We start from the raw sequence: 26,810 nt of genomic DNA, 5'->3' as shown, positions 1-26,810 counted from the left end.
GGAAGGGGACCAGTCAATTAGATCGACCCCAGTATGCAACTGGTACTTAATTTATCAACCCTGAAAGGATGAAAAGCAAGGTTGACCATGGCGGAATGCCATGAAGTATTTTGTCTGACATAGTAATGATTCTGCCAGCTTACTGCCTTAATAGTAATAATAATAATAATAATAATAATTAATAATGATAATAATAATAATAATAGTAATAACAACAACAACGCCACCGCAGTTAAGATGGTGTTGTGTACACAAACAGTTTTTGTCTGGCAAATTTGTTCATAAGGCCCTGACTAACCCAGGATTATAAAAGAAAACCCTTGTCCAAGGTGCATAAATAGATGCCACTGTACCCTTCCTTCATCGTCTCAATCAAAGAATTCCTTGTGTACTCACCTGACCAAAAGCTTTTGGTTCTGACATTTGTTGTTCCTTGGCATTACCATTTTCTTCACGTAAAACCGAAGCTGTTGCAGATAAACTTTCCATGATATCAGACCACAAAGGGAGCCCAAAAGCTCGATAGCCCTCTCCTGGATCCCTTCCATCTGTTTGTGCTCCCTCTGTATAATGCTCGATGCCAGTGGGAGGAGGTAACGAGTGAGGGCCTCCTGCGACATGTTGTAAGTGCCGAGTTTTGCTGCCAGGCGTCGCAGGGCTCGAGACCGTCTCTGTACCTGTAAGAGAAGTGGGAGTTAGACAACACCAAAGAAGACAGCAACTAAGTCAGTTTAGTGGAAATTGCAATGTACCACCTCATGGTACCTATTTACAACAATGTTACCTGAGCCATCACAGATATCTTGGTTGCATTGTTTGTCAAATATTGGCACAGCCGAACTCTTAAATATATGCCCCTCGTAGACTTCCTTACGCTGCTATTCCAACAACTGCAATGCCCTCCCCTTGCAGGCTTTCTTATCATGCTATTCCAATAATTGCAACACCCTTCCTTTGTAAACTTTCTCACCTTGCTGTTCCAACAATTGCAACACCCTCCCCTTGCAAGCTTTCTTACCTTGATATTCTTCATGTTCTCAAAGAAATCAATATCTTTATCGTTGTCTGTCAGCTTAACGAGATCATCAAATGGTTTCTTGGAAGAGAACTTTACAGCAATTGCTCGCAAGATGGTAAAATATTCTCGGCAAACGCCCTGCAAATTAAGAAAAAAAGGACATTTGTTAGTTAATTAATTGTCAATATCGGCAAACAAACAAAAAAGTCAGCTGAATCACCACAGTGACCCTTAATCACAGGCATCCAGGGATCTAAACCTCCCCTCATCTATTTCTACGATTTTAGAGAACCAAATGGATTTTCATCTCACGAAAGGAAAAAGATGGGTGGAGGGGGGTGGGGCAGAATTATTGTTTCAGCTGCCTCAATAAGGTCCACCTGAGACATGTGAGTATGGAAAAGTGTTAAAATGATGATGATGATAATGATGTTAGTGATGATAAGACGATGGTTGTGGTGGTGGTGGTCGTGGGAAGGGTGATGGTCATGATTAATAATGATGTTGATGGAGGTGATGGTGGCAACAATAGTATTAGCAAGGATGATGATGATGATGATGGTGGTAGTGGCAATGATGACGATGGTGGTGGTAGTGGCAATGATGACGATGGTGGTAGTGGCAATGATGACGATGGTGGTAGTGGCAATGATGACGATGGTGGTGGTGATAATGATGGTAGTGGCAATGATGACGATGGTGGTGGTGATGATGATGATGATGGTGGTGGTGATGATGATGATGGTAGTGGCAATGATGACGATGGTGGTGGTGATGATGATGGTGGTGGTGGTGATGATAATGATGGTAGTGGCAATGATGACGATGGTGGTGGTGATGATGGTGGTAGTGGCAATGATGACGATGGTGGTGGTGATGATGATGATGATGATGATGATGGTGGTAGTGGCAATGATGACGATGGTGATGATGATGGTGGTAGTGGCAATGATGACAATGGTGGTGGTGATGATGATGATGATGATGGTAGTGGCAATGATGACAATGGTGGTGGTGATGATGATGATGGTAGTGGCAATGATGACGATGGTGATGATGATGATGATGGTGTTGATGATGGTGGTAGTGGCAATGATGACGATGGTGGTGGTGATGATGATGATGATGATGATGGTAGTGGCAATGATGACAATGGTGGTGGTGATGATGGTGGTAGTGGCAATGATGACGATGGCGGTGGTGATGATGATGATGATGGTGTTAGTGGCAATGATGACGATGGTGGTGGTGATGATGATGATGATGATGGTAGTGGCAATGATGACAATGGTGGTGGTGATGATGATGATGATGATGGTGTTAGTGGCAATGATGACGATATTGGGGGGTAACAACTGGTGACGATGATAACAGATTTTTCATAATTGCTTGGAGAAGAATTCTTACCTGGATGGGATTTTTGATGCCATGTTTCACTTTTGGCAAGAGAGTCTTGATGATGATTTCATTAAAGATATGTTTCTCTGACGAAGAATCGGTGAGTTTGTTGATAATGTTTAGCAAACACTGCGTACTGCTATTGCGTATTGACAGATCATCAACCTGTATGGGAAAAGTCAAAGGAACAACTTATAAGATGACAGAGAGAAATAACTTATAAGAGGCAGGAACATCTTATAAGATTCAGAAATAATACACAAGGACTATTGGTAAGACATGAAGGGAAAAAATCTGATAGCAATCTGTTTAAATCTGTGTTAAATGTAAAGGTTAAAAAAAATAAAAACAGTCAGATTAAATTTCTACGAAGTAATGATGAGGGATTCTGTAGAGCTGCTTCAGTGTGTTTAACCCTTTAGCATTTAAACTGGCCATATCCGACCAAAAGTATTCTGCCTGTTTTATGTTCAAACTGGCTAGGTCTGGTCTCTCACACCAACCCTACAATGTCGTTTTAAAAATTAACAGCTACCTCATCAAAATCTCATGGCTCCAAGATAATGCCTGATTAGTTCAAGGCAATGTGGATAAAAAAGCATTAGTTTTGGCAGAATAATGCGAACACTAAAGGGTTAATGAAGAATTCAAACCTTTCTGATATTACATTTGGTCTGTGAGAGACAGAGAGAGAGAGAGAGAGAGGAAGAGAGACAGAGAGAAGAAGAGAGGGAGTATTGTCATTGTTATAAGTGTGTGTGTGTGTGTGATGTATCCCCTTGCCTGGACATCATGTGATGGTTGTAAACGAGCATCATTTGTTTCCAATTTTCCATGAACATGACAATATCACCCTACCTCAACGAGCTCTGTGTGATGCATGCAAGTATAGAAAAGAGGACATTAAAATGATGATGATTTCATATATACATATATATATATATAGGCACCCATGCCAACCCCCTTTGCTTGCGAAGACATGTTGGGGCAAGTGAAATCGAAATTGAACCAATCCTATGACTGGTACCTGGCAGATGCCAGGACCCCTGGATAGGTGGTACGTAAAAAGCACTATCCGAATCGTGGCCGATGCCAGCGCCGCCTCGACTGGCTTCCATGCTGGTGGCACATAAAATGCACCAATCCGACCGTGGCCGTTGCCAGCCTCGCCTGGCACCTGTGCGGGTGGCACGTAAAAAGCACCCACTACACTCACGGAGTGGTTGGCATTAGGAAGGGCATCCAGTTGTAGAAACATTGCCAGATAAGACTGGAGCCTGGTGTAGCCTTCTGGCTTCCCAGATCCCCGGTCGAACCGTCCAACCCATGCTAGCATGGAGAACAGACGCTAAATGATGATGATGATGATGATGATGATATATATATATATATATATATATATAGAGAGAGAGAGAGAGAGAGAGAGAAGAGAGATAGACACATGCATACATACATATATACACACACACATATATATATACATACATATATTTATAATAAAAAATGCCAAAACGAATTTGTGTGTCAGTGTGTCACACTTTGACTCCTCTCTCACTATTCAATGGCACTTCTACTCAAGGCCCAATGAAGAGCCCTCCATAGGAGCTAGCTTAAAAGCTGCCCAATACAGGGTGTTCGGGCTAATTTGACTATTGATTATGTCTTTTTATTCAGGAACATCTCAATGTTTTAGGGAACAATAAATGGTGTTGGAAAAGGTAAGGATTCAAGTTGTAGTTGAGAAAAAGTTAGCTGACACGGAGGACTGGAAGCCACCTGAATATTGGGGAAGAGTTACCTGTATCAGGATGATTTGTGCCAGGAATCAAAATGCTGACAAAATGATCTGTGGAGTCTATAAAGAGTGTAAGATGTAACATGGACATCATGAAAATCAAATTCTCCCAAAACTGTGATGGTCTTTAGGTGTGTCTCGAGGGAAGGTGATGTCATGCCAACCCATATTTTTTGAACAAAGATTTAGGCTCAGTTCAGACAGCTATGCAAAGCTACTGAAGACTGTGGTCAAATCCTGGCTGGAAGGGGTCACTGCTGAAAAGCCATATGGGTAGCAGCAGGATATGGCTCCTTGCCACACCCCCAGAAAGAGACAAAACTGAACAATTGCAGCGTGGAAGGTGTTTATAATTCCTGGCCTCCTAATGACCCCAACTGTAATCCCATGGATTGCTATGAGTGGGGCACAGTTGAGAAAGACACCAACCACTTTGCATGTAACACCAAGACCAAGTTGGTGACCAAGATCAAGGAGATGTTTGAAAACCTTCCCTGAGACAGTGAGAAACACATGCTCCAGGTTCCAGAGTTGTGTTGAAGCTGTAATGGAATCTGAGGGCAGCTACTCTGAGTCAACTGTTATTTCCCAACCATAATTTACTCAATGTTTCTTTTATCTTTTTAAAATACTTTTATTTTTGAATGGATACTGTGTATTATTTTCCTTGTATGCAAAAGTTACCTCAAATGCCCTTTATACATTTACTAATGGTGTTGCAGGGGAGGATAAATGATACAGACCCAAAACTGTTTGGTAGGGGTACCTAACCCAGTGTAACACCCAATGACTTGCACTGATACAGATGTGGTTCATTTTGGGGTATTGTTGCTGCTGTTGCAATTGTTGTTGAGTGAACGGTCTTTGTACCAGAGCTCGCAAGATGGGAGAAGTCCGAAACATGGTCCTTTGCTATTTGTAAGACCTGCAGAAAAGAAAGCAGGTCAACCCCCGACACCGAGAGCATCGACGGATGGATGAATGCGCATCCAGGCTCAGCGGTTGCGTAGGAAGTCGGGGACAAGAAACAGGAAGAAAGAGTGAGAGAAAGTTGGGGGCGAAAGAGTACAACAGGGGTCGCCACCACCTCCTGCTGGAGCCTCGTGGAGCTTTAGGTGTTTTCGCTCAATAAACACACACAATGCCCAGTCTGGGAATCGAAACCGCGACCCTCCGACTGCGAGTCCGCTGCCCTAAGCACTGGGCCACTGCGCCTCCACTGTTGCTGCTGTTGACGGTAAAGCCAGAAGACAAGGAAGAACAATAATGAAGAATAAGCAAATGGAATGAATTTTGGCAAAAGAAAGCGAATGAAAATAATAAATAAATGTGAAGTGAATACTGACAGTGGAAATAAAATGGCAGCAGTTGTAGATAATTGGAACAATGAAATCTGTGTCCAAGACTTCCATTTTGGTAATTAATCTGGAAGCAGCACTGAAGGCAGAAAGACGTCTGTCGTAATCGATTTCTTCAAGTTTCTTGGGATTCCAAGAGTTGAGCTACAAGGAAAATGAGAGAGATATATACACACAGAGACATGAGTATATAAATGTATACACATAGAGACATGAATATACAGACACATATACACACAGAGGTATGAATATAGAGATACATAAACACAGGCATAGAATCACATAATAATAATAATAATAATAATGATATAATACTTACACCACACAGTACTTCACCAATGTCTTTTAGGTTGTCGTCTTTTTGGGACAGTTTCTGGAAAATGGAAGGAGAGAAATTGGCATCAATTATGTTGGTTCATTATCCTAGATCAGTGGTTTTCAACCAGTGTTCCGCGGAACCTTAGGGTTCTGCCAGTACAGTCCAGGGGTTCCGCAAGAAGTTATAAAACTGCTAAAATTGGCAGTAATTTTTAATTCTCCTGTTTGAAAAGCACTGTCCTAGATTAATGTGGCATGGATCGTGATGGATTAATAGAAGATATATATGTATTATCTTAGAGTAAGATCTACACCAATTGTTCTGGTTTTGAGGCAGAGGCATAGAGTTTTAGAAAAAACAATGTCTAATTTATATGCATCCATCTAACCCATACTAGCATGGAAAACTTAAGATTAACACAAAACAAATGTGTACATGTGTGTGTGTGCAAACATACAGTATAAATCTCTATCTCTCTCTCTATATATATATACATATATGTATACACACACATATATAAAATCAGTCACATACTTAATATATGTGTTTTTATCATCGTTTAACGTCCGTTTTCCATGCTGGCATGGGTTAGACGGCTTGACTGGAACTGGTAAGTCAGAGAGCTGCCCCAGGTTCCAGTCTGATTATTGGCTTGGTTTCTATGGCTGGATGCCCTTCCTAATGCCAACTGCCCCAAAAGTGTAACGGGTGCCTTTTACATGTCACTGGCCACGACTGATTTCACTTGGCTTCATGAGTCTTCTCAAGCACAGCAAAGAGACAAAGGCCGCAGTCACTCGTCCCAGCCTCCACGAGGTTCCACATTCAGAGATCACGCCATACCACCTTGTCTTCCTCTTCCACAGTTTCCCCTAACAACACTTTTAGGTTGTAGTATTTAACCAGGGCAGATGCATTTAACCCTTTAGTGTTCAGATTATTCAATTAAACATAATGTTTATTGATTCCCATTGATTTGAATTAATCATGCATTATCTCATATCTTCAAGATCTTGATGGTGTAATTACTTAATGTAGAATAACATTGTGGGGTAGGTGTGAGAGCCTGGATCTGGTCAGTTTGAACATAAAACAGATTAAATATTTTGGCCGGTTTAAATACTAAAGGATTAAAGATGCAGAGTATTCGAAAGCACAGCAGACTTTGCCTGTTTTTGACATAAACTGTGTTACACACACTCTCTTTACTCTTTTTTACTCTTTTACTTGTTTCAGTCATTTGACTGCGGCCATGCTGGAGCACCGCCTTAAATTGAGCAACTCGACCCCAGGACTTATTCTTTGTAAGCCCAGTACTTATTCTATCGGTCTCTTTTGCCGAACCACTAAGTGACGGGGACATAAACACACCAGCATCAGCTGTCAAGCAATGCTAGGGGGACAAACACAGACACACAAACACACACACATACACATATATATATACATATATACGACGGGCTTCTTTCAGTTTCCGTCTACCAAATCCACTCACAAGGCTTTGGTCGACCTGAGGCTATAGTAGAAAACACTTGCCCAAGGTGCCCCGCAGTGGGACTGAACCCAGAACCATGTGGTTCGTAAACAAGCTACTTACCACACAGCCACTCCTGCATCTAGTTATTTTTATTTAAATGAAAGCCTATGCTATAACTTACCAATATCACATCATACAATAACTTCTTGGGTTCTTCATGGTTTATCGTAAACAACAAATGAGTCATCTGTCTGTAAACAACAAAAAACAAACACAGGTTACTGGGTTCTTGTTTTTGTATATTTTAACCCAAACACGTAACATGACAAGTGGAAACAATTTTACAACATCTTAAACCATAAATAATGAAATAAATAATTTAAATTTACACCACACCTCACCACCACACAAAAACAAAAACCCACAGCTAAATATATTGAACAGCATTGAATTATAATAGCCATCTATGTATCATACTAAGTGTATGTACACTGCTGACAAGGAAGATACTGTGGGGTTTTTTGTCTGAGATAAAATCTCTTATAGATGTGCAGGATATCAGAGGAAGACATGGCAACCTCACTAATGCTGGTGGCATGGAAAAAAAAGAAATACACCCAGTATATTCTGTAATGTGGTTGGCATTAGGAAGGGCACCCAGCCATAGAAACCTTGCCAAAGCAAAACATTGGAGCTCAATGCAGTCCTGCAGCTCACCAGATCTTTTTCACACCATTCAATCTATGCCAGTATGGGAAATGGATGCTAAATGATGAAGATGAAGAAGGTGATGATGATGGTGATAGAGACAAAAGAAATTGTCCCAGCAGTGGCCAGTGAGAACAACTTATACACTTTGGCTTTGTTGAGCCTTGTTAATGTTATGAGCAGCTTCTGGCACAATTTTTCACCTCCCTCTAACATATATATATATATAAAAATAAAAATAAGAAATAAGTGGAAATTTTACCGGTGAGTGTGTTACATTATAAGGCACAAAAAGAAAATGACTCTCCCCAGACACAACAGTGTATATCATCATCATCATCATCATCGTTTAACGTCTGCTTTCCATGCTAGCATGGGTTGGACGGTTCAACTGGGGTCTGGGGAGCCCGAAGGCTGCACCAGGCCAGTCAGATCTAGCAGTGTTTCTACAGCTGGATGCCCTTCCTAACGCCAACCACTCCGAGAGTGTAGTGGGTGATTTTATGTGCCACCAACACAGGTGCCAGACGAGGCTGGCGAACGGCCACGCTCGGATGGTGTTTTTTATGTATATATAAGTCCATAAAGGATGTAATCTCACAATCAATACTGCAGTAATTGTTCAATCAAGTGTATATATACATTAAATATGATACATAGATGGCTATTTTAACCCTTTAGCAGTCATAACAACCACAATAACAATGTTTTATATATGTGTGTGTGTGGGTGGGTGGAAAGAGAGAGAGAGAGAGAAGGTAGATACACATATATGTGGAGCGAAGGGTGAAGGTGCATGGGCAGTGGTTAATAAGTTTGGCTCATGATCATGAGGTTGATGGGTTCAAATCCTAGTCCCATAGCTTTGTAAATTTTGTAGATGGAAACTGTACAGCGCATGTCAGATGTGTGTGTGTATGTGTGTGTCTATGTGAATGTTCACATGCTGCAGAGAGTTGATATACGGTGTCATCTGGTACGACTGCACTTCCCCACACAACCGAGATGCAAACTTTATTACTCAGCAACAGGAAGAGCATCCAGTACTAAAACAATCCTTTGATAATATGTATTCATCTAACCCATGTTGGTATGGGGGGAAACGGATGTAAAACAACCGAAATATATGCAATAAATTACTTAATGATATGAACTATTAATTACACAGTGGTATATATAATTAATTACCACAACATTACCTGTATTGATGGAATGGAAGCACTCCGTCGGTTACGGTTGATCCGAATCAACGGAACAGCCTGCTCGTGAAATTAACGTGTAAGTGGCTGAGCACTCCACAGACACGTGCACCCTTAACATAGTTCTCGGGGATATTCAGTGTGACACAGAGAGTGACAAGGCCGGCCCCTTGAAATACAGGTACAACAGAAACAGGAAGTAAGAGTGAGAGAATGTTGTGGTGAAAGAGTACCGCAGGGATCACCACCATCCCCTGCCGGAGCCTCGTGGAGTTTTAGGTGTTTTCGCTCAATATACACTCACAACGCCCGGTCTGGGAATCGAAACCGCGATCCTATGACCGTGAGTCCGCTGCCCTAACCACTGGGCCATTGCGCCTCCACTCCTGTATTGATAATAAGGTATTAATTACCTGAATAAGAGACTTGGTGGTTTCTCAACATGAGTCAGTAAGTTCAGAATGGAATTCAGCAAATCAACTTCCATTTCCTTAAACAGAGAAAAAATATATTAATTAGTGAATTAGTCTAGCAATTAAAAACCAAACGAGTTATTACTTTACAGGGTACTGAGCAGTCTTTGAGTGGCAGGTTTTCTATGGTCGGATGCTCTTCCTGTCACCAACCCCCACCTCTTTCTGAATGAGATAGTGTTTTCCCCCTCCTCTCTGTTAGGGGGCACGAGTATTTTTACACACATAACGAGAACTTCCGTCTCCCAAATTCAATCACAAGGCTTCGGTTGACGCATGAGCAACTGCTGGTCTTCCACAAATAACCTTGCCTGGAGTTGCTCCTCATAGGGGAATTTTCCAGGTGAAATCCCATGATCATTCATGACCGAGACAGGTCTTTACCCTAAATATATATATATATATATATATATATTTTTTTACTTGTTTCAGTCAATTGGCTGCGGCCAAGCTGGAGCACTGCCTTTAGTCGAGCAAATTGACCCCGGGACTTGTTCTTTGTAAGCCCAGTACTTATTCTATCGCTCACTTTTGCCGAACTGCTAAGTGACAGGGGATGTAAACACACCAGCATCGGTTGTCAAGCAATGCTAGGGGTACAAACACAGACACACAAACATACACGCACACACACCCATATACATATATATACATATATACGACAGGCTTCTTTCAGTTTCCGTCTACCAAATCCACTCACAAGACTTTGGTCAGCCCGGGGCTATAGCAGAAGACACTTGCCCAAGGTGCCATGCAGTGGGACTGAACCCGGAACCATGTGGTTGGTAAGCAAGCCACTTACCACACAGCCATATATATGCATATGTATATATATATATATATATATATATATAAGATTCCGTTGAATTAGGTACTTAAATTGAGGTACCTTGCGAGGTACCTTGTATAATCCACACAAGCAAACAATATTGATTAAATATTGAATATCGAGACTCTGTGCAGGGGTATTTTTACCTGATATTCCTGCAATGTGTGTAGACAATGCAAACGAGCTAAGTGAAGATGTCTGTTCTTGGTAATTCAGACATGTACTTTTTATGAAGGTACTTTCTATAGTATTTCCAAAGTGCAGATTCCAGGTGAGGTGAATGAAATATAAATGAGTAACAAAGTTATACAGGTGTCCCAAATGCTGTCAATAATGTTCACAAGGCATGTGTGTAGTACGTCCACACAACCAAAATATAAAATATGAAGAAGGACAACAATGACCAAAAAATTAGGCATTAAAATACAGCAAAGAAATAAAAATTGGGGTCAGGGGAGATTGACAGAGAGTTACTTACCGTGGTACGAGGTATTTTCTTGATCAAGAATGGAAGGAGAAGTCTCACCAGGTCAGAGCAAAGTCGGCTGTCAGTGACATCAGCTGAGATGCTGGAGAGGACATAAATGAGAAAAAGAGACAGAACATCAATGAGAGAGAGAAAGAACATATATATATATTCAAAAATATAAGGAATGGCCATAATAGGACATTCGACTCACTAGAAAGAGCAGCCAAACTCAAACAGCAAATAGTTGTAATTCTGAAATTGAAAGAGAAATAAAAACGTTTACCCCTTTCATCTCTGGACTATGCATAGTTTTGGCAAACTTTGGTAAACAAATTAATTAAATTAAATTAAATTTATTTACAACTGGTGTGCCTCGTCAGCAGAGAAGCCAAGGATGAACATATATCCACGAGGCGATGGTAAGGAAGCCTCAAGTCTATATGCTACAAATTTTCAAAATCTACTGCAATCGCGCGGCCTTCTCAGCAGCAAATATAAACTGCTGATTTAATTTCAAAATTAGCCAAAAAATCATTAATTAATAAATAAATAGATTGCATATTTATTATATATATATATATAGATAGATATATATGGTGGTTGTCTACTCCTTCTGCAGAGTCTGACCATCTCCTGTACCCACACCTTAGAACCACCATGGCATCTGATGTGGGTTTTTAAACCAGACAACGTTCTGAAAAGCCATCCAAATAGATTGCATATCCAATTTAGACCACCAAGAGCTGCAGATAAGTTCTGATCATTGTGGATCTTAAACTGTCTTTTGAGGCCTCCGTCAGATTTGCCACCTTTCTGCCATACACTGCATTCAAAGGGGTGCACAAACATACAGGTAGGTGAGGGGGTACTGAAAAGTTCCTGGCTTTAAGGGTGTCACGAAATGCTTGGTTGGTGGTTCAATCCTTCTGAGTTCTTTTAGAGAACTTAGAGAAACTGAAGGACCAGTGCAATAAGTATGCGAATCTGAGAGAGGAATACGTGGAATAAAATCACAATTAACTGATCCTCTTGTATTTACCCAAAACCAGGAACTTTTCAGCCCCACCCTTGTCATCATTGTTGTTTAAAGTCTGCCTTCCATGCTGGCATGGGTGGGACAGTTTGACAGGAGCCAGACAGGCGGAAGCCTACACCACAGCTATTTAACCCTTTTAATATCAACCTCCACAGAGACCACCCTCTGGTTCTATTATGTACAGATAGCCTGTTTGAACCCTTTAGTATTTAAACTGGCCATATCCAACCCAAATATCCTACTTGTTTAAGGTTCAATCCTACCCTTCAATGTCATTCTATAAGTAAACACTCACATCATCGAAATCTCAAGGAGACGAGATAATGCAGAATAAATTCCAAGCAGGGCAAGTGAAAAAGCATTACATTTAACCCTTTTGTTAACATACTTCTGTTGAGATGCTCTGTGTTTCTTTCGATTAATTTTAGACATAACAAAGAATTTAGTAAAATAACTTAGTTATCATTCAGCTAGTTTTAGGAACATAAATTGTGACTAAGGTTTGGTGGAAGATTTTAATTCAGAATTTATGAAAACAAGACATTTGTACTACAGAACCAGAGGTGGTTTCAGTCGGGTTTGTATTGAAAGAGTTAAATTAATCCTTTGCTAACCCTTTGGTTGCCATATTTCTGTTGAGATGCTCTGTGTTTCTTTCGATTAATTTTAGGTATAACAAAGAATTTAGCGAAATAACTTAGTTATCATTCAGCTAGTGTTAGGAACATAAATTATGATTAAGGTTTGTGGAAGATTTTAATTCAGAACTTATGAAAACAAGACATTTGTACTACAGAACTAGAGGCGGTTTCAGCCGGGTTGGTATCGAAAGGGTTAACAGAATAATCGGAATGATAAAGGATTAGAGTAATCTAAATTAAAGCTTTCCATAAAAATTCTAGATGGAAGTATTAAACTGCATGGTTTGTTAGACCAAATGATCAGCCCTTAATACATCGTTTGGTTCATCACAGATCCCATTAGACAACAAATAACTTCTACTACCACCACCATCACTACTACTGCTGCTACTACTACTACTACTGCTGCTGCTGCTGCTACTACTATTAATAATAATAATAATGCAACAAGTTGTTAACGTACTGAGAAAGTATTGATAATTCTCTGGGGTTGGCCTTCTTCATGCCCAATCTTTTGCGAACAGCGGTGAAATAATTCTTCAAATATGTCATAATGCTTTCAGAATGTGGTTTCAGGACTTCAGTGCCAAGTTCTGAAAAAGAAGGAGGAAGAAACAAGAGAATAAGGAAACAGTTTTGGAATTCGGAATACGTCATTATTATTAGAGAATGTCCAAGAGAAAATGGATGAGGGAAGATTCAACCTTTTAGCATTCAGATTATTCTGTCAAATGTTTGGTTTATTTATTCCAATTGTTTTGAATTAATCCTGCGTTAAATTGAACCTTTGAGATTTCAATGATGTGATTGTTTAATTTTAGGGTAGGTCTGAAAAGCCAGATTTGGTCGGACTAAATACTAAATAAGAATAATAATAATTAATTCTTTTTATTGGCCACAAGGGCTGACAAATATGATTAGAAAACATAAAGGGACAAAACAGGACGAAAGGTTACAAAAGGTTTTGTCTGTTTTTCGAAAGAAAAAAGTTCGTGTAAACAAGCTTTACAACAACGAAAAAATTCAACAATTTACAATACTCCCAATAGAGGAGAGGCTTCGAAAAAAGGAAAGGGTCTCACGTGGAGAAAACCCATAAAAGCCACGGGAGCCTGGTCAAATTAATATTAATAATAATAATAATAATAATACTAAGAAGAAGAAGAAGAAGAAGAAGAATGATTAAGTAAAATAAAACAAAAAGATGAAAATAACAAAGCAAACCTTTCACATCTTGGCTGTGTGCACCTGATCCATTGACGACAACCAATTTAAATTCCAACTCATCATCCTCAGGTAACTCAGGGTTGTAAAAGTTAATAACCATTTCTACGATGTGTAAGCTGACCGTCCGGCTGATACGTTTGGTGCAGAGAAGCTGGAATACGAAAGACAATGGACAGACGCTAATGCCATCCATCATCTTCGTCTTCAGGAAACAAGGAAACAGCCTGGAGAAGAAAAGAAAATGTGAAAGACGCACATGATGGAATTGGTAAATCAATCAACATCAATGGAAATTGTAGCTGTGATACCAGTGCTGGTGGCACATAAGAGAATCATCCAAACGTGGCCGTGCCAGCGATGCCCCGACTGGCGTCCGTGCTGGTACACATATAAAGCACTATCTGATCGTGGCCGTTGCCAGCCTCACCTAGCCTCCGTGCCGGTGGCATGTAAAAAGCACCATCTGATCGTGGCCGTTTGCCAGCCTCACCTGGCCTCCGTGCCGGTGGCACGTAAAAAGCACCATCTGATTGTGGCCGTTTGCCAGCCTTGCCTGGCCTCCGTGCCGGTGGCATGTAAAAAGCACCATCCAATCGTGGCCGTTGCCAGCCTCGCCTGGCCTCCGTGCCGGTGGCATGTAAAAAGCACCATCTGACCGTGGCCGTTTGCCAGCCCCGTCTGGCACCTGTGCCGGTGGCACATAAAAAGCACCCACTACACTCACGGAGTGGTTGGCGTTAGGAAGGGCATCCAGCTGTAGAAACATTGCCAGATCAGACTGAGCCTGGTGCAGCCTTCTGGCTTCCCAGACCCCAGTTGCACCGTCCAACCCATGCCAGCATGGAAAGCGGACGCTAAACAATGATGATGATGATGAGTGGTTGTCATGGGGCAGTGGAGATCAACAATGATAATATAACAACATTTAAGTACTCGACTAGGGTTTGAACTCAGAATGTAATAGACTTCACTAAATATCGCAAGGCTATTTTGCTCATCACTCCACCGATTCTATAACCAGATACCATTAATAACCCTTTCTATTATAGGCACAAGGCCTGGAACTTTGGAGGAGGAGGGGGAATAGTCAGTTATATTGACCCCAGTGTTCAACTGGTATTTATTTTATCAGCCCCTTAAAAGGTTGAAAGGCAAAGCTGACCTCAGCAGAACTAGAACTCAGAACATAAAGAAGGGTGAAATGTGGCTAAGCACTTTTCCCAGCTTGCTAACGATTCTAATTTCTTTATTGCCCACAAGGGGCTAAACATAGAGGGGACAAACAAGGACAGGCAAAGGGATTAAGTCGATTACAACGACCCCAGTGCGAAACTGGTACTTTATTTATCGACCCCGAAAGGATGAAAGGCAAAGTCGACCTGGGCGGAATTTGAACTCAGAACGTAGCGGCAGACGAAATACCGCTAAGCATTTCACCCAACGCGCTAACGTTTCTGCCAGCTTGCTGCCTTAATAATAATAATAATAATTCTTTCTACTAAAAGCACAAGGTCTGGAATTTTGGGGGGAGGGGACTGGAGTTGATATCAACCCCAGTGTTTCACTGGTACGAGGGCGGCGAGCTGGCAGAAACGTTAGCACGTCGGGCGAAATGCTTAGTGGTATTTCGGCTGCCGTTACGTTGTGAGTTCAAATTCCGCCCAGGTCGACTTTGCCTTTCATTCTTTCGGGGTCGATAAATTAAGTACCAGTTACGCACTGGGGTCGATGTAATCGACTTAATACCTATGTCTGTCCTTGTTTGTCCCCTCTATGTTTAGCCCCTTGTGGGTAATAAAGAAATAGGTACTTATTTTATTGACCCTGACAGGATGAAAAGCAAAGCTGACCTCGGTGGAATTTGAACTCAGATCATAAAGACGGATTAAATGCCGCCGAGCATTTTGCCTGCTGCCTTAAACTGTGATAAAATATTAAAAATAAAGTCGTTTTTTTTCTCTGACCACCGGTGGAGCAAACATTTTTCTGGAATGTATAGTGAGGCCGGGGTAGAGGAGGGAGGGAAGAAACAGGTTGGATAACACTTGTGAATGTTAAACAATGAAAATGTAAATGGACTTACCTAGGATTTTTGGACCAAATATTCAAGAGTCTCAACAAGAACGTGGGTCCATTAAGGCAATCTTTAGGGAGGGTCACGATCTACAAATAGAGTGAAATAAAATAAAGTATTTATTGTTCACAACAAAACCCTTAAAATGATATTGTTTGGGCTTTTTTTTAACAGGGGTCATCATCCAGTTTGTATGAAAGTGTACAGAATTAAGTGCTTTGATCGCGATTAAAAGACCAGCATGTGGAGGTGCGTGGCTCAGAGGTTAGGCTGCAGCAATCATGATTGGAAGACTGTGGTTTCGATTCCTGGCCTGGGTAATGCATTATGTTCTTGAGCGAAACCCTTCATTTCATGTTGCTCCAGTCCACTCACCTAGCCAAAATGAGTAATTCTGCGAGTGAAGGTGCATGGTTGGCAAGGTCCGCTATTAGGGGATGGGGAGCAGGGCATGTTAGTCGACACTGCTGACTCCAGTCAATCACTGGAATTAAATTTTATCGACCCGGAAAGAATGAAAGGCAAAATTGACCTTGGGTGGGATTTGAACTCAGAAATATCAAGGGCTGGAAGAAATATCGCTAAGCAATTTAGCATCTTTTATTGTCTGAGACTCTCACAATTATGCCAGTTAGCCATCTTAAAAAGAGGGCAAAGATTAAATATTATTTTAGCCGCTAGACTGGCTCCTGTGCAGGTGGCATGTAAAAAACAACCATTTGGGCGTGGTCATTGCCAGTACCACCAAACTGGCCCTCATGCCGGTGGCACGTAAAAGCATCCACTACACTCTCGGAGTGGTCGGCATTAAGAAGGGCATCTAACTGTAGAAACTCTGCTAGATCAGATTGGGGCCTGGTGCAGCCATCTGGTTCGCCAGACCTCAGTCAAATTGTTCAACCCATGCTAGCATGGAAAGTGGATGTTAAGTGATGATGATGATGATGTTTATTTTGTGTTGTGGATAATGATGATGATGGTGGTGTTGTTGTTGTTCTTGTTGCCACTGCTTAGTGCCAGACAGCAGCTTGGGTGTTGCAATCATCACACACACACACACGTATTTTCTTTTCCTTTTTCTTGTTTTAGTAGTTTGCCTGTGGCCATGCTAGGGCACCACCCTGAAAGGGTCTCAGTCAAACAAACCAACCCCAGGACTTTATTTTCATTTAAGACTGATACTTATTTTATCTGTCTCTTTTGCTGAACTGCTAGGTTACAGGGATGTAAACACACCAACTCTGGTTGTGAAGCAAGGGTGGGGGACAAACACAAAACAAAGGCACACACATACATACATACATATATGACAGGGCTTCTTTCAGTTTCCATCAAGCAAATCCACTCACAAGCCTTTGGTCAGCCCAAGTCTATAGAAGAAGACACTTGCCCAATGTGCAATGCAGTGGAACTGAACCTGAACCCATGTGGTTGGGAAGCAAGCTTCTTACCACACAGCCACAAGAAAAATTGAAGTATATATACATATATATTCACTCACCTTTGGCCAAACAACAACATCAAAGATGGAATCAATGTCTTGAGGTGTGAAGGAGTAAGTTTCAAAAACTTTGAAGAACTGCATCATTGAAAAAAACATAAAAAACGAAAAAAGATTAAATTTGAAGAATTCACAAAAAAAATCCATCCACAAAAGTAAATAAATAAGTGAATGAAAAAAAATAATAATAAAGATTATGATGAAGCGGAGATATAAATTAGATAAATTTGGTAAGGGAATGATTTAGTCAAATACGTCGACTCTAAGTACTTGTCTGGTACTTTATTTTATCAACCCTGAAAGGATGAAAGACAAAGTCAACCTGGGTGGGATTTGAACTCACAGCACAACAAACTGGCTGGAAGAAATGCTGTTACATATATTGTCCGATGTGGTAATGATAAGGCATCAAGCTGGCAGAAGCGTTTGCAGCCTGGGTGAAATGCTTAGCAGTATGTTCTGAGTTCAAATTCCGCCCAGGTCGACTTTGCCTTTCGTCCTTTCGGGGTCGATAAATTAAGTACCAGTTGCGCACTGAGGTCGATGTACTCGACTTAATCCGTTTGTATGTCCTTGTTTGTCCTCTCTGTGTTTAGCCCCTTGTGGGTAGTAAAGAAATAGGTAATGATTCTATGAGCTTGCTGTTTTATGCAAATTAAATAATACGGTCTTTAATCCTTTAGCATTCAGATTATTTTGTCAAATGTAAAGCTTCGGTATTAATAATATTTTTAATTAATCCTGCGTCATTTCATGACTTTGAGATATCAATGATGTCGCCTCGACTGGCATCTATGCCGGTGGCACATAAAAAGCACCATCCGAACATGGCTGATGCCAGCGCCGCCATGACTGGCTTCCATGCTGATCGCACGTTAAAAGCACCAACCGATCGTGGCCGATGCCAGACTCCCCTGGCACGTAAAAAAGCACCCACTACACTCGCGGAGTGGTTGGCGTTAGGAAGGGCATCCAGCTGTAGAAACACTGCCAGATCAGACTGGAGCCTGGTGCAGCCTTCTGGCTTCCCAGACCCCGGTCGAACCGTCCAACCCGTGCTAGCATGGAAAGCGGACGTTAAACGATGATGATGATGATTGTTAATTTTTAAAATGACACTCTATGGTAGCCATGAAAAACCAGATCTGACCAGTTTGAAGATGAAACAAGGGAATTTTTGGCCAGACCTGACCTGTTTAAACCCTGAAGGGTTAAGCTTGATTGCAGAGAAGGGGGAAAATGGTGTGTGTTATTAATTAATATAAATTGACATGAAGAGAGAGAGAGAGAGAGACAGACAGACAGACAGAGACACAGAAAGAGAGGGGGGCAGACAAACAGAGAGAAGGAGAGAGACAGACAAAAAGAGAGAGTGGAGGAAACAGATACACAGAGAGGGGGAGAAACATAGAGAAAAGCAAAGAAACACAGAAACATAGAAAGAGAGAGAGGGAGAGAGAGAACAGGACAGACAGACAGAAAGAGTGGGACTGAGACAGGCAGACAGACAAACAGATACAGAAAGTAAGAGGGAGAGAAAGATAGACAGACAGAGAGAAAGAGAGACTCTTTGTTGCCAACAGAGTTAACAATCCAAAGAACAAAACAAGACAAAATAAAAGAAAAGAAAGAAAGAACTCACCTGATATAATCGCAGGTAACATGGTCTGGAAGCTTTCAATAAGCATTTCACAACTTTTTGGTAAATTTTTCGTTTATTCTTGAGGCATGCGTTGACAGTGGCAATCATTCCTAAGATGACATGCAGTATATTCTGCAGGTAAGACTGCAGGTAATGTCCCAACTTTCTCAAGATAAGCCATATCAGGTTGGAGAAACTACGGTTTTGGAGTTTTGAGAGGTTTTTTTTTGGAGTTTTTTATGTAAAAAAGAAAAAAAAGTTTTACATGAGTTGAGAATAAACAAGAATTGAAATATGTAATGAAGTATGATCTTCAAATGTTGGACCTCATGCAGGCAATGGCAAGTGACCGATACCTTTGGCAATAAGCCATGCTTTAAAAGACCCATCAAGCCAAGTGAAATCGTAGTCATCGCTGATGCTGGTGTTGCATACCTGGAACCCATGCCAGAGGTACGTAAAAAGCACCCTTCAAATGTTGGGACCTATGCAAGCAATGGGAAGTGACCGAGACCTTTGGCAATACGCTGTGCTTCAGAAGACCCATCAAGCTGAGTGAAATCAGTCGTGGCTGATATGGGTGTTGCATACCTGAACCCCTGCCAAGGCACATAAAAAGCACCCTTCAAACTTTGGGCCTCACAGGGGCAGTGACAAGTGATCGATACCTTTGGCAATATACTGTGCTTGTGAAGACCCATGAAGCCAAGTGAAATCACAGTTGTGGCCGATGCTGGTGACAAATACCTGGCACCCATGCTAGGGGCACGTAAAAAGCACCGTTTGAACTTTGGGCTTCACAGGGGCAGTGACATGCGACCAAGACCTTTGGTAATATACTGTGCTTCAGAAGACTTGTCAAGCCAAGTGAGATTGCAGTTGTGACCGATGCTGATGTTTAGTAACTGGCAAATTAAAAACCACCCATTACACTCTTGGAGTGGTTAGCATTAGGAAGGCCATCCAGCCATAGAAACCATGCCAATGATGATGGTGATGATTATGAACGGAAAAATGGAAAATATTCTGAGACTGAATATAGCCACGATTTATTGCTAGCCACTAAACCTCTTTTTATTTTCTCTCATCTTATTTCTGAGTTCCTTTCTGTTGAAGAGCATATGCTCAAAACGTAAAAAGACTTTCTCACTTCCTGAGCATTAAAACTAATATATCTGTTTGTTGTTTACACACCCATCTTCATCTTTTGCTTTGACTTTTTGCAAATTCCAACTGTATAAATACATACATACATATATATCACCGTGATCAACCGGGCTATCAGATGTTGCTACACATCGCTGGTCACAATGCGCTTCGCATTATTTTAGCCATCAAATGACGCCACCCCGCTGGCTAAGCGAGCAGGCCAACATACATATATATATGTTCTTTTATTTTTTATTCTTTTACTTGTTTCAGTCATTTGACTGTGGCCATGCTGGAGCGCTGCCTAGATGGGTTTTAGTCAAACAAATCAACCCCTTATTTTTTAAACCTAGTACTTATTCTGCCAGTGTCTTTTGCTGAATCGCTAAGTTATAGGAATGCAAACACACCAACACTGATTGTCAAGCAGTGATAGGGGGAGTGGGACAAGCACAGTCACAAAGACACACATACAGATATATACATACATATGAACTATGCACCTTCTATATATACCTATACGTATAAAATCATCATCATCCATCAGTTAACGCCAGTTTTCTGACTTCCTATTGGATGGAATAAATTTTAAATGTTTAAAATTTGGAATTGTTTTGTCTTTTTACCTTTGAAACATTGATGGAGGAAATATTTTGGTTAAATCGATGGAATTCTTCAGTTGTTCAAATGATGAATAATCTAAAAAATTCAAAAAGAGAATTAATTCATTAATAATAACTGAGCTTTTAACAACAACAACAACAGCAGCAACCACCACTTCCACCACCATTTTCTGTCCACTTTTCTATGCTCGCATGGGCCAGACAGAATCTGTTGAGGCAGGTTTTCTATAGCTGGATGCCTGTCCTTCCTAATGCCAACTGCTTTACACTACAGGCACATGGCGTAGTGGTTAAGAGCACGGGCTACTAACCCCAAGATTCCGAGTTCGATTCCAGGCAGTGACCTGAATAATAATAATAATAATAATAACATTGAAAAATACCTTAGGAATGAGAACCCAGGTTTGAAATTTCCCCAAGACATCTTATTTCTTTATTGCCCACAAGGGGCTAAACATAGAGAGAACAAACAAGGACAGACAAAGGGATTAAGTCGATTACATCAACCCCAGTGCGTAACTGGTACTTAATTTATCGACACCGAAAGGAGGAAAGGCAAAGTCGACCTCAGCGGAATTTGAACTCAGAACGTAGCGGCAGACGAAATACGGCTACACATTTCGCCCGGCGTGCTAACGATTCTGCCAGTTCGCCAAGACATCTGATGAAGGCTGGAGGGTATATCAGCCGAAACATGTTAACAACAAACAAGATGACAATTATCCATCGAATGTAAATAATGTAGAATGTATCATGTACTGAATGCTATTTTTTCTTTGTGGCACCAGCACCAATTAGGTTGCCATGTCATCTGTAGGACTAAAGAGCTTAAAGGTTTCCATAACTCAAAGAAGAATAGGAAAGAGACATGTACTATTTGAACCACCGATGTCAGTCCCTCCTCTTCATCATATTGCATCCACTTTCCATGGGTTTAACAGTTGAACAAGATCTGATGAGTCAGGACAGCCCCAGGGAGATCCATTGTCTCTCTTTTGGCATGATTTCTATAGCTGGATGTCTGTCCTTCCTCATGCCAACTGCTTTACAGAATGTACTAAGTGCTTTCTTTGTATTGTGGCACCAGCACCAGTTAGGTTGCCTTGTAATCTGCAGGACAAAAGAGCTTAAAGGTCTCAAAGAAGAATAGGGGAGAACACATTCAATTTAAACCACCTATGTCAGTTAATATGAATAATTTTGCATTAATTATGGTATAACCCAATCCCTCAACAATGTAGATTCAAAGTAAACTTCTCAACCAAACAGCCCAGCTTGCAGATATATATTTACACTCGGTGCGTTCACATGAAAACCAAAGAAAAAAAAAGCGGTGACATATGTTGAAATTCCTCTGCTGATAAACTATCCGGCAGCTCTGCACTTTTCAAGACAAGTAGAATGAGAAGAATAAAACAGGACTTACTTGCCGAGAAATCCAACCATGGCTTTAAGACGACTTCAACAAAATTAATTCTTTCTTGGAGACTGCAGCCACAAAAGAAGGTGAACACCTGTCCTTTCTTTGACTCAGGTGTTTTCTTGTTTTTCAAAACTCCACAGAGTATCCTTTAATACAAAACGAACACAATACTCATCAGTAATAGAAATGAAAAGAAAAAAAAAAAAACAAGATCATCTCCCGTCTTTTCTTTAATTCTTTTACATGTTTTAGTCATCAGACTACGGCCATGCTGGAGCACGGCCTTAAAGAATTTTAGTTGAATGAATCAACTCCAAAATTTTTGTTAAAACCTGGTCCTTATTCTATTGCTCCCTTCCGCTGAACTGCTAAGTTATGGGGGCGTAAACACACTAACACTGGTTGTCAAGTAGTTGGGGGCGACAAACGTAGACACAAAGACACAGACACTTAGATATACATATACACGACAGGCATCTTTCAGTTTCTGTCTACAAGGCTTTGGTCAACCTGAGGCTCGAGTAGAAGACACTTGCCCAATGTGCCGCACAGTGGGACTAAACCTAGAACCATGTAACTAGGAAGCAAACTTCTTACCACAGAGCCATGTCCACGTTTCGGACTTCTTCCACTAATGGAACGAAGACCACTTCGCTCAACAAACAAACAAACATCAACAGCAACCACCATAACTGCCTTCACCAAGTCTTAAAAACTAAATAAATGCGCTCTTTTAAAGCCTAGCCAGGCTCATGGGCCCAGTTTCCCGGTTTCAATGTCGTATCTGTTCCCCAGCTGGATGGGACGCCAGTTCATCGCAGCGTTACTCATTTTTGCCAGCTGAGTGAACTGGAGCAACGTGAAATGAAGTGTTTTGCTCAAGAACACAACACGTCGCCCGGTCCAGGAATCGAAACCACAATCTTACGATCATGATGCTGACACCCTAACCACTAAGCCACGCGCCTCCACATATCACCGAGTCTTACCTGGACAATATTTGAAAGACACTAGTGCGATGTTCCTTCTTTAGAATGCAACAACTGGAGTCCAAATTGAAACGAGCTAATTCAGCACGGAATCCTTTATTTTCCAGAATATGAATCAGATTCTCCCTGAAAAAAAAAAAAAATTTGTGATTCTAAAAATATTTATCAAATAAACAAAACAAACAAATAAAATAAATGATTTTGTAGAAATCTTATATAAAAGCGAAGCTGATCTGTCTATCACAAGATATATATGTGAAGGAGGGGAAGAAGGGGAGGAGAGAAATACAGTGAGATGGAGTGTATGAAAGAGAGATAGATAGTGTTGTCACCATAGTAACGAACTAGTTTTGATTAGAAATGTGAGAATTACAAGTGCATGTCTGCTGATACAACACAGACTTCAAATAAGAAAGAATTTCATTATCTAACAATACAGATAGTTATTTCTATTGTTTGTATGTCTGTGCGTCTCTGCATGCCTTTCAACATAGAGACAACACAACAAAGACTTTAAAAAATTTCTTTAACTATGTTGTTGTTGTTGATGAGGGAAATTCAGTGAGAGAGAGTGTGTGTGTGTGTGTGTGGTGTGTGTGTGAAAGATAGAGTGTTGTCACCATAGTAACCAACAAGACCATCACTATATAGCAGAAGGTATGTGTGTATGTTTAAGAAATATTTTTACTGGCAGCATGGTGTTTAGTTAAGTATAAAGGCTAAGGGCGTATAAATAGTGTATATATAGTGTATATATACGTTAATGACATTCCGACTGGTCTGAGTATTTTCATGGATGATTGAGAACAAACAATGCTGTCTGTGTGTCAGAGATGTCTGGTGACAATTAGAGCAGAATATCAAAAGTAAAACAGACACAAGTATACTGAAAATGGGGTGGATGGGTGGGGGGTGGGGGTCTATGAGATTTACTCAGAAGAGACAGAGAGAGAAGAGAAAGAAATGAGAGAGAGAGAGAGAGACGAAGGAGAGAGAGATGAGAGAGAAAGGAGTGAAATAGAGATGAGATGGTGAGAAAGAGAGGAGAGAGAAAAAGATGAAAGAGAGCGAGAGGGGAGAGAGAAAAAATTGAAATGAGACAGTGAGAGAGAGAGAGAGAAAGAGAGGGAGAGAGTGAGAGAGATGAGAGAGAAAGAATTGAAATAGAGATGAGATGGTGAGAGAGAGAAAAAGATGAAAGGGAGCGAGAGGGGAGAGAGAAAGAATTGAAATGAGACAGTGAGAGAGTGTGTGTGAGAGAGGAAAGAGAGAGAGAGAGAGATGAGAGAGAAAGGAGTGAAATAGAGATAAGATGGTGAGAGAGAGAGGAGAGAGAAAAAGATGAAAGAGAGTGAGAGAGGAGAGAGAAAGAATTGAAATGAGACAGTGAGAGAGAGAGAAAGTGAGAGAGAGAGAGAAAGAGAGGGAGAGAGTGAGAGAGAAGAGAGAAAGAATTGAAATGAGACAGTGAGAGAGAGAGAGAGAAAGTGAGAGAGGGAGAGAAAGAGAGGGAGAGAGTGAGAGAGAGAAAGAGAGAGAGAGATGAAAGAGTGGAACTCACCTGTAAGGGTTGACGTCTTTGTTTGGGAAAGTCATGAGACACTCGAACGCCATCTTCTGAACTTTCAGATCTCGATGTTGAAGAAACTGAAGAGATGAGAGAGAAAACGGAGTCAATGCAAGTTGGGAGAGAGGACAAGACGGGAGAGGAAGGAGGGGGAATTGGGAGACAAATGAGATGATGTAGGGCAGGACAGGGTGGAAGTGGAGAGGACGGAGGGAATGGAAGACAGAGCAGAAGTAAGACATCATCATCATTATGTCCACTTTTACTTATTTCATTCATGTGGCTGTGGCCATGCTGGAGCAGCACCGTTAGGTGTGTAAATCGACCCCAGGACTTATATACTTTGTAAGCCTAGTACTTATTCTATCGGTCTCTTTTGCCGAACCGCTAAGTTACAAACCAGTTGTAGAAAATCTGCCTCAGTAAATTCTATCCATAGGCGTGGGAGTGTCTGTGTGCTAAGTAGCTTGCTTATAAACTACATGGTTCCGGGTTCAGTCCCACTGCGTGGTACCTTGGGCTAGTGTCTTCTACTATAGCCACGGGCCGACCAAAGCCTTGCGAGTGGATTCGGTAGACGGAAACTGAAAGAAGCCCGTCGTATATATGCATATATGTATATGTATGTGTGTGTGTGTGTGTGTTTCTGTGTCTGTATTTGTCCCCCAACATCACTTGACAACCGATGCTGGTGTGTTCAACATTCCCATAATTTAGCGGTTCAGCAAAAGAGACCGGTAGAATAAGCACTAGGCTTACAAAGAATAAGTCCTGGGGTCAATTTGCTCGACTAACGCGGTGCTCCAGCATGGCCACAGTCAAATGACTGAAACAGGTAAAAGAGTAAGTATCTGGTTTAAATACTAAATTGCTAAATATGTAAAGTTGTTTTGGATATGTTGTTTTATTGCAAAGTTAGTTTGTAGGAGTTACCGACCATATTTGATGGCATAAAAGATGTCCTGGCATATTAGATACAAAGCAAGCTCAGCAGAGCATATTCTAGAAACAGAGAAGTTTTTACATCATTAAAGCATGAAATGAAGGCCCATCTTTACATATAGGCCCCAGGGTGAGTTGAGGCATTTTTTTTATTTTAGAATGGTGCATCTTGTATGCCATCAAATACATTATATTAACTATGTTAAACCTTTCGTTACCAACCTGGCTGAAACCGGCTCTGGCTCTGTAATACAAATGTTTTGTTTTCAAGCATTCTGAATTAAAATCTTCTGCCAAACCTCAGTCACAATTTATGTTCTTAACACTAGCTTAATGATAACTAAGTCATTTTACTAAATTCTTTGCTATACTTAAAATAATTGAAAGAAACACAGAGCATCTCAAAATAAATACGGTAACGAAAGGGTTAAGGACAGGTTACCTTACTGTAGAGTTATATTAACTTATGTTTGGGACAGTTACCTTATTGTAGAGTTCCTTCAACTGATGAGATTGATGCAAGGAACCACCATGTTTGAATTTGGAGAACAAGACGAAATGGTTCAACAGTTGCCTGGAATTGAAAGAGAAACGAGAAGGAAATGAAGAAGAAAATATACTAGAACAGGTGAGATCACATTTAGACATTAAAGGGGGGAAAATAGCCAACACTGTTTCTCCAGTTTCTATAAATGTATATGGCCTAGGGGTTAGGGGACTGACCATACAATCATAACGACAATGGGTTCAATTCCTGGACAGGGTGCTGTGTTGTCTTTTGAGCAGCACTCTTTATCTCCTACTTAGCCATAAATGAGTCCTACCTGAATGTTGGTGCAACCCCCATTTCTCTTTCTCTCTCTTCCCCTTCCAGCTGTCACCTTATGGCTGAGATGGAAGGACTGAGAAGGTTTGTCTATGTCTGTTCGCGACTACCCAGGCACCCCAAAGAC

At 40.9% G+C, this 26,810-nt stretch overlaps 1 protein-coding gene across 3 annotated transcripts in view; it reads right to left on the bottom strand.

The window, feature by feature from the left end:
• LOC115223260 (small subunit processome component 20 homolog) overlaps nt 1–26,810 on the bottom strand; it is an 85,509-nt gene that overhangs the window by 23,318 nt on the left and 35,381 nt on the right. For all 3 annotated transcript variants that reach the window (XM_029793762.2, XM_036512303.1, XM_036512304.1), the window contains 18 exons: nt 26,341–26,431; nt 24,910–24,995; nt 23,349–23,474; nt 22,363–22,505; nt 20,940–21,012; nt 19,165–19,360; nt 17,523–17,600; nt 16,031–16,110; nt 13,945–14,171; nt 13,184–13,313; nt 11,053–11,143; nt 9,686–9,762; nt 7,547–7,616; nt 5,889–5,942; nt 5,558–5,713; nt 2,426–2,581; nt 1,019–1,156; nt 397–677 (listed from right to left, as the gene is read on the bottom strand). In XM_029793762.2, the coding sequence (XP_029649622.2) occupies nt 397–677; nt 1,019–1,156; nt 2,426–2,581; nt 5,558–5,713; nt 5,889–5,942; nt 7,547–7,616; nt 9,686–9,762; nt 11,053–11,143; nt 13,184–13,313; nt 13,945–14,171; nt 16,031–16,110; nt 17,523–17,600; nt 19,165–19,360; nt 20,940–21,012; nt 22,363–22,505; nt 23,349–23,474; nt 24,910–24,995; nt 26,341–26,431 (2,253 nt within the window). The remainder of the gene's footprint in view (nt 1–396; nt 678–1,018; nt 1,157–2,425; nt 2,582–5,557; nt 5,714–5,888; nt 5,943–7,546; nt 7,617–9,685; nt 9,763–11,052; nt 11,144–13,183; nt 13,314–13,944; nt 14,172–16,030; nt 16,111–17,522; nt 17,601–19,164; nt 19,361–20,939; nt 21,013–22,362; nt 22,506–23,348; nt 23,475–24,909; nt 24,996–26,340; nt 26,432–26,810) is intronic.

This window comes from Octopus sinensis, linkage group LG22 (assembly GCF_006345805.1).
Source record: "Octopus sinensis linkage group LG22, ASM634580v1, whole genome shotgun sequence".
Classification (NCBI taxonomy): Eukaryota; Metazoa; Mollusca; class Cephalopoda; order Octopoda; family Octopodidae; genus Octopus; species Octopus sinensis.
This window is presented reverse-complemented; position numbering and strand designations above follow the sequence as displayed.